Source organism: Aptenodytes forsteri, unplaced genomic scaffold (genome assembly GCF_000699145.1).
Source record: "Aptenodytes forsteri isolate BGI_AS27 unplaced genomic scaffold, ASM69914v1 Scaffold9, whole genome shotgun sequence".
NCBI lineage: Eukaryota > Metazoa > Chordata > Aves > Sphenisciformes > Spheniscidae > Aptenodytes > Aptenodytes forsteri.
In genome coordinates this window covers 7,880,048-7,888,840 of record NW_008796217.1, presented here as the reverse complement: position 1 = coordinate 7,888,840, position 8,793 = coordinate 7,880,048, and the positions used below count along the sequence as shown (strand labels likewise).

The 8,793-nt window shown below is 39.9% G+C and overlaps 1 protein-coding gene across 1 annotated transcript in view; it reads right to left on the bottom strand.

Moving 5' to 3' along the window:
• The window catches only part of CNOT10 (CCR4-NOT transcription complex subunit 10), a 35,035-nt gene extending 27,662 nt beyond the window's left edge, over positions 1 to 7,373 (bottom strand). The window contains exons 1-3 of the mRNA XM_019474472.1: positions 7,343 to 7,373; positions 3,511 to 3,602; positions 371 to 592 (exon numbers count right to left, since the gene is read on the bottom strand). Of these exons, the coding sequence (XP_019330017.1) occupies positions 371 to 592; positions 3,511 to 3,602; positions 7,343 to 7,373 (345 nt within the window). The remainder of the gene's footprint in view (positions 1 to 370; positions 593 to 3,510; positions 3,603 to 7,342) is intronic.
• Positions 7,374 to 8,793: the final 1,420 nt, after the last annotated feature.

The window sequence follows — 8,793 nt, the reverse complement described above, 5'->3', positions numbered from 1 at the left end:
TACAATGAAATAAAAAGCTGTCAGTTGAGCAGTAAAATAACATTTTCTCTTTTTATTTTATATGAAATTACTTCAAGCTATTTCAGGTTAAGAAACTTTCTACTGAAAGAACATAGCAGATCTTTCTACAGTTATAATCTCTGGAATGTTTAACCTTTGGATCAATTTCAATAATAACTAAAAATATAACTATAAAAGCAGCGTCCTAAATGATTAAACAGACTCAGAGGTTTAAAAGTAATGTTACTTTCTTATTCCTTTATGAAATCTAGGGGACATGGGGCAGCATTTTTCTTCCTATTTCACTGGAAGATCTCATCACCATTAACAGTACTCAAAATCAAGTACCATGTCAATATGTTTGCATTACCTGGTTCTTCAGCTGGTTAAGTGTTTGTCTCAAATTGTCTGTTGTAGTCTGGTTATTTTTACAGAATTCCGCAACAGCAGTATTCAAAGTTATTTTGTAGTCATCTTTGTTTATGTCTTGAAGGGTATTTAGGTGTTGTAAACAAGCATCATAGTTTCCAGCCTGGAAATTGCAGGTAGACCAGAAACATGCATTAGAAGATACAAAGTTTAAACTAACAGACTAGTAAATTTTAATGAAAGTATCCTCTATAAGTTTAGAGAGCGTTCCGCAACAGCAGTATTCAAAGTTATTTTGTAGTCATCTTTGTTTATGTCTTGAAGGGTATTTAGGTGTTGTAAACAAGCATCATAGTTTCCAGCCTGGAAATTGCAGGTAGACCAGAAACATGCATTAGAAGATACAAAGTTTAAACTAACAGACTAGTAAATTTTAATGAAAGTATCCTCTGTAAGTTTAGAGAGCAAAGTAGTATTTCCTTTATCAACAGCAAATGAAGCAACCTAAACATCTACACACATACTTCGTTATTTATGCAGATTAATATGTACGCGAATAAGTCTAAAAGTTGAGGTCATATCCAAACTTCAAGAAGAATTTTGTGGAGGAAGGACAAATGGAGTAGTCGATTATTATAAACAGATGTTTCCATGAAAAGTGTTACTCTGATTTCTCTTCATCGTATTATTTTGAGTTTCAAGATTCTTTATTTCCTCAGTTTTCATAATCTTTCCCCATCACATGTACACTGAGCAGCTGCAGTTGCTTACTAAGTCCCAGCCCATCATTTTATGTTCATTCTTCACTTCATCTGGAGAGACTGTGAGTGACAATTTAGTCTGTGGAAGTCAGCTTAAGACAGGTTGGAAAAAGAGGGTGTCACTTTCCCAGTACAGGTTTAAATAATATTTTTACAAGTTTTAGCTATTGAATGAAGTATTCAATCATCTAGGCATGCCTAAACAGAAACTAGGACCCAAGCATGATGCTCCTCTGAGGTGTGATTTAATCAAGAAATCCCTTTCTTTGACCTCAGCAATAGGCAAGGACTTCAGAATGGCTCACCCCTTTCTGCTTTCAGTTTTAGTCTTTTCTGTGTTTGTGCAGGAGGAATTTAGTGGCATTGAGGAATGAAAGAGAACTCCAGACTCTTTCAACTATGTTAAGCCTAAATGATCCTTCACACTCTACTGTTCAATTCCTATACAGGAATAACCACCTCCACCTCTTCCGTATAAGGGTTACTTCTAATCTGGTCTGTCAGATAAGCAGATTCGTTTCCATCTCCGTCAATGCTTCACAATCAAAAGCAATGCTCTTGAGTACCACGACCACTCTCCACCTCCTCCTCCTCCTTTTTTAAGTACTGTTCCATGGAGCTTCTCCTGGGCTCCTGCCTAACTTCCTCTAATAAGGGAAGAATTACAACAGAGAAAGGCTCTGTGGTCCTGCTCTTCCTGAGAAAGGTGCCATTCTGTGGCTACTCTCAACAGAACCATCCCAGTCCCTTCAGTCTCCTGCGAAAGCACAGTTATACAACATACAGAGAGATGTAGCAGGACATTCACAGGCAGTATTTCCACAACTCTAAGTATCAACAGTGTGGATTGCCTAGTGAGCATGTGCATAAACACAGGGACTTGCAACTCAACCGCTGGCATGCTCTTTAATTGAGACAGTTCATCTCCCAGTGATTTTCTTTATGCGTTCACAATCAGAGCTTCTCTTCAACAGGAGTAGCTTTCAGATCACAGCAACAAGGCTTCTAACCATGGCTGGACTAAAAACTTTGAACCCTTACATGCTCAGCTTATTTTGTGATGTTTTTCCTCAGCCAACAGTCCTTTACTCTACTCTATTAGACAGGATCTAGAATATAATATACAATTTTATAGTAGTTCTATCAAGACAGAAATTGGAAGTGCAGTGTGATAAAGCAGTATGCAAGGCAGTCCACAAAGCTATTTAAAGCAACTCAATAGCAAGCAAAATTGGCAAACAAGGCAGCAGATTAATTCTGCTGACATCTGTCACCACCTCACATCATCATAAACTTAGGGAGTTCATAAAGCAAGAAAAAGAGATAAACAAGATACACTGGTTCAGTGTAAAAACTAAAGATGAAGTTGTCAACAGGCGAAAGTATTTTAGGCATGTAGATCTGTGGGAAAGGTGGAAAACAGGCAACCCTCTCCTATGCCTTCAGTTCTCAGGATCAAATGTCAATGAGCAAAAAGTTATTGAAAAAGAGCAATTGAGCTGGAAAGCACTCAAGAAGACATCAGTGAACAACATCAGCTGTAGTCAGTTTAAGGACCAACTGCATGCACTTCATGTAGCAACATTCCAGACAAAATAAAAGCAATGAGTGAAACACACAAACAGGAATCTCAAAGACAGTATTTAAATTCTTCCCCTGATCTATTTAACACATCCAAAACTAAGTTATGCAAAGCATTGTGGAGATAGAGATACAACAATTGAAAGGAAAAGCAATTATACTTCCTGTCATTTCCTACACTAAATAAAATTAGGAGACAATACAAAGAAAGTAGTAAACTGAAAGACCCGGTACCTGAATTTTAACACACAAAAAAATCTTCCAAGAAAAACAAAATAGGTAGCTAACACTGCCTGTAGGTATTACGTGTTGAAGAATGTGTTTTAATGCAAAGTGACAGAACAGTATACGATGCTTTTTGTGAAAGAATATAGGAAGATGCTAAAATGAAAAAGGTTTGTTTGGTTGCTGTTTTGTAATACACATGGCTCCTTTAAACCCTTTAACACAACATTTTTAGCTTGAAGCGATTAATTCTTCAGAGAGATCATGCATTTCCAACACTCATACAGAATAGCAGCCTGCTTCTTCTAATTAACTCATTATACAGCTTTTAATGCTACTAAGTTTGAGAAAGGAGATTAAATGTGCTCTTGCACACTTCATTCAAGTATCCCCTTCAGTCTTCTCACATCACAGCAGACAGAAAATGCATGTGCTGGCTTTATAAAAAAAACAGTGTTACTTTTGGTATAATATCCCTTTGCAACTGTGCTACAAAAACAGGAAAAAGAATTATATAAGCCCATTTAGCAGCTATGTGGTAAATTAGAAGTCTCAAAGTTTGGCTTTGTCTTACCAGAAAAGCTTGTAATGCACTGCTCGACAATTCCTTTTCCTGATCAGTAATCCCAGAAGTGCCTGCTCCTTCATGCTTCTCGGTACCTTGATCTGTAAAGTGGACAGAAGATTACAAGAAAGTTTGCAAATTTATTCAGCTTAAAAATTTTGTTTCTTCCAGTTCTCAAGATCCTCCTGCCAGTACAAGCAACTTTCCAGATAACTGCAGCACTCCCTACTACACTAAAAATCTCCTTAGCCTATACTCCTAGTGAATTCCTCTCCATAAAATGTAAATGTAATAATCCTAGCTAAATTACCGTGCTCAGTGAATAATCAAAGTCCTGTAAGTTAACTGACAATGCATACCTTTGAGATTTCTCTTTAAAGCTGCAGCCGTACACTAGGATTGGCTTTATTTACACAAAAATTAGCAGTGAAGGCCACACATCATAAAGTAAGTACCACACTGGGTTAGATGAAAAACCCATGCATCCTGTATGCTGCTTCCTAAACAGCAAGCAAGGGATGCTTTAGGGAACAACAGAAAACAGAGCCAACACTGGAACTTCCACCCAGCTCCCTGCTTTGGAAGAGTAAGTCTCCCTAAATAAGAGGCTGCAATCAAACCATCATTGTTAATAATCACTGACAGACCTGATACTTTGTTTTTTTAAAACTCTTTATACTTTTGTACTCTTCAATATACTCCATCAAATGCTATCTAGTGATTATACTGCAAGACATGAGCAAATGCTGCCTATTCACTTTTTCAGCCTCACTCCTGATCTTAGAGATGCTTCAAAGAAAGATCTGTCCTCCAAGGTGAGCAGGCACAGTTTATTCTGCATCTTCCTCACACCTTTTTTTTTCCCTCAGGACCTTCTCCAGTTCTACTATTTCCTTTTCCAGATTAAGACAAGAACAGCATGTAGCAATTATGATGGTGGCCCCTTTGAGCATTTATATAGTAATATAACGAGGTTTTAATTGTCTTCAATTCCATTTACATAGAATTCCTAACATTTTACCTTTCAGTCACTGTTGAGCATATTTTTCAGAAAGGAGTCTACTGAACCCTTTTGTCATCGTGTAATTAAGAATTCAGTGAAGTTGCATTAAAAACTACAGTACAGACATTCCATGTCAAAGAAGCTGAAAAATACCCCACCAAACCCTTCCTTGTACCAAACACAAACTACTGGAGGGAAAAAAAAAACAACCCAAAACACCACACAACCACCACACCAGACAGCTTATTTCTCAAATCGTTAACCCATGTGCTAGAACATGCAAAAGTAATTTTATGTTTTTGAAACAAAGACTTTATAAACCAGCAACAGTTTCCACTTTTGCAGATAATTTTTTGAATTTCACAGTAGAAGCTTTGCTGCAACCTACATTTTGCTATCTTAATAGGCTAGGTAGGCTTTGTAAATTCAATGCTTCTTTCTCTTCCTAGAATTCAAGGATGTAATGCAAACCTGCTAACTTTGTTTTCAGTTTGAACAAATGAAAACACCTATCTGCGAGCTCCCCTGCAAAATCCATTCCTCATCATCACCATTCTATCTGGATCATCTGCTACTGACTGACTATGAAAATTTACAAGTATGATAAGATAGACAACAACAGTAAGGCGCAATCAAACTTCAGAAGATTCATCAACTAGCATCCACAGTAGGAATAAAGCAGACTTAGTAATCTATTTATAGTTTGTGCTTGTTGCTGGGAAGATAGCGAGACCCTTTCCATTGCCCTATGCAATAACACATTGAGCAAGAACTATAAATATTTGGTTGTGACTTCCACCCTGCATCAAGATGCCAATGAAGCTGAGATTTTAAAATCCCAACAATCGTACACCCGCAAGTTACATAGTAACCCACTGTGATTTAGACAAAATTCAGGATTCAGCAATTTCAGTACTGTGGAGGGATAGATCCTCAGGGGACTACAGAACCGCATGCACCTGCTATAAAATCTGACTGTGCATAAGGGATTGATCAGCACCACTTGCACTGCCTTTTCCTTGATAGGGAAAGGCAGGAGAGAAAATTAAAACAAAAAAGCTCAGAAAATTTTTGATGTGTCAAAGTTTTCCGCAGCAAAAGAGGAAAGGAACAAGAAGCACCTCTCCTTCAAGCTAAATATAGAATAGATCGGATTCCCACTCCAAATCTCGTGGCTGTACAGCTGAGCGGAAAGCTATCACCCTCCAAGGATCTCTAGAACAGCAGCGAATAAGCAAACCTATTTTCCCCTCAGACTTTCATGCTAACAGTTACATTACCTGCTTTACTTGCTCAGCATGCCTTTCAGATTATGCTAGTAAAAGTATCCATAGTGCAGAGACTTGCGACTCTCAAACTTTTGAAGTTGATAACGCTCAGTCTGGTCGAGAGCTTCCTCACATCCAGGTTTACCTAGCAGAGTGCCATCAACTACTGAGTGCATTACTGATTACTGCCATTGTATGCAAGTTCATAAAACAAGCATCTCAAACGAAGGTGGAAGCCTGAATCCTGAAGTAAAATGCCTTCAGTTAAGTGAAAGATAAACCAAAGAGACTGTTGTCTAAGTTGTGTAACAAAAGCATCACTTATATAGCTGTGATGTATTTCCTAGGGAAAAATCAGGACAGGTCTACAGATTTCACTATGTCTCTAAGGCTGCTGGTACATTAAAAAAACAAAGTGAAACTGGGGACTACTTTAATACTACGACTCAGTAAACAAAGCAGGTTTGCGAAACCTGAACTGGAAGCTTATCAAGAAAGAACAAAACTGAAGTCCAGCTGATGTAGCTCACAGCATAGCTCTTTCCTTTGAAAAAAAACACTTTGGCTACTCTCTACCCTTTTGGCTCAAACACACTTGAAACCTGTTAAAGAGCTAAAGGTCCTCCTAATCCACTGTAATCCTGCCACTCTTGTTTAGACCAAGTTCTGCTGCTTCAGTTGATCTTTATTATCGAGGGATCCCACAGACAGGAGTCACCTAAAAGCTGGCTGGCCCAAGACACCAAAAAGAGCTTTCCAATTCCACTTAAATGGCGGGAGAAAAAAAGTACTCTTGCTCTCTTGGCTGCAAATGGCTATGAAGTGCTTGCAAATAAAACTATTATTTCCATATTTCTTGAGGCATTTGAAAATGAAACAGGTAGGTGCATTGTTCCCTGCAAAACATACAGCATGCCACTTGCTTACTCAGATCCAGGGATCTTCGGCGTTCTTGCAGAAGCATGTGGTGTGGGTAACACACGGCACACCAGTCACTACCGACATGCTCCTACCCATACAGTAGCTACAATTATCAGATGAAGTATCTGAAACAGTGCAGATTCTCTGCTTTACGAATGACAGGACTCGATTTATCTCTGTAAATTGTATTTACACATGGACCTGTTTGTTTAACACTTTGTCCAACTTTCACAAGTACAGAGCAACTCTAAAACTAATACTTGTCAGGCTAGTGATGAGGGGCAAAAGGGGCAACCTGGAAAAGGACGTAAAAATCAACTGCTCAGATTTTGATCTGGAGGAAGCTGCTGCACTGAGTTTGAAGTTAAAGAAGCAAGTCAGGAAATTATCTTCCTAGTTAGCAATCCTGGGGCTGAGCAGCAGAAACACTACATCACAGAGGCTTGTTTGCTTTGCAAAAGCAGGCAGTTGTTCCTACTCCAGAAGTTACATCACGGTGCACAGCAGAACTTTGGGAAACTGGCTGTACGAGAGGAGAACAAGGAAAAGCATGATACTGCCACCTGAAAAGGGAGATTGCTCTCCTCATCAGCTTGCTGCCACAAGATCATATAAGCAACAAGAAGCTGTATCTCCCACATACACATACCCGAAGCCACCTGGAGAGTGACCACAATCATTATCCTTCTCATACCTGTTCTCCGTATCTCCAAGGACTGCTGTTCCTGAGCTCTCTCGTTCCTAGGCCCTGTAAATTACATCTTGCACGAACTGTGCTGTTGAATACCAGAACAACTCTGGAATTACTTTTTATTTCCAAACTCTACAGGCAGGGGGATAATCTATTCCTTGGAAGGGGAGGAATCTATCACACGACTCTTGCTCCAAAAGCATTTTGAAGGGTATGAAGACCAGCCAGAGTGTTCAGCCTTTATAAGATAATGACAGTTTGTGGCACCAAGACTACGTTTTTCTATGAAGCACTGAGCTACTAGTATAAATACAATAGGCTTCTTCAATGCTGTACAATAAAAAGCAAACACTTTTCAGTGGAAAGTTATTTGTAACTTATTGCTATGAACAAGTACAGTATGTAGAATATCTTGCCATAGCTCACCTCTTTGATTCATTTGGGCACATACTTTTCTTTTAAGCAAGTACAACTGAAAAGTTCCTTCAACACTTCCAAGAACAACAATAACAAAAAAAACCCTTAATGCCAATTTTTTTTCTTGTAGCTTAGGAGATGCTTACAGTGCTTATAAACAAACACAGGACAGTTTAGTACAAATCACTCAGTACAGTACACTAATTTTTCCCATAACCGTTTTCAGATACTGAGGAGTTTCATATTTAGCATCCAGAGAAAAAATGCTTGAGGCGATTTTAAATAATGCTGCCACCACATAAAACCAACTGAAAAAAACAAAGAACACAAGTAGATCCCTTTGGCTTTCCTCCACATCACTCTCTTCTCCATCCCCACTGACCTGCCATCTGAGGGAAGGACCTTTCCTACAAAGAGGACTTCTTGCATGAAGGGTAGTCTTACGGGAGACGGACGAGCAGTAGCTTATCGATGCTAATGAGTCACACAGCAACTGTACTTGAGATTTATTTTGGGTGTTTACCAAAAGATGATTTATTTTTTTAATCTCAGTGATTTCTCTCTACAGTGTCTTTTCAGGCCCGAGTTTAGGAAAGACCCACTCATCCCCTGAAACCAAAGCGGCAACTCAGAGGGAATGGGACTGAACTCCAGAGATTAAGTAGCAACACGAAACATTCAACTCTCCCCAGCGCTTTCCGAATGCCCCAGTTTAACGAATTAACCCAGAAGCTCAACTTCTCTAGCAGTTATTAAGCTCTGGGAGACACCCACCCCCTCCAATACGTCCATAACGCCCTCCCCACCGAGCCCTTCCAGGCCAGGAGAGCGCAGCAGCTCAGCCCCCCTCGCCGAGGGCACGGAGGGCCCCGTCCCTACACGGCCCAGCCGGTGACCTGCCAGGACACAGGCCCACAGGCGGCGGGCCTCGCCGGCACCTCACGCCGGCACCTCACACCGGCCGCCTCGGCCGCCGGCGGCCCCCAGCCCCG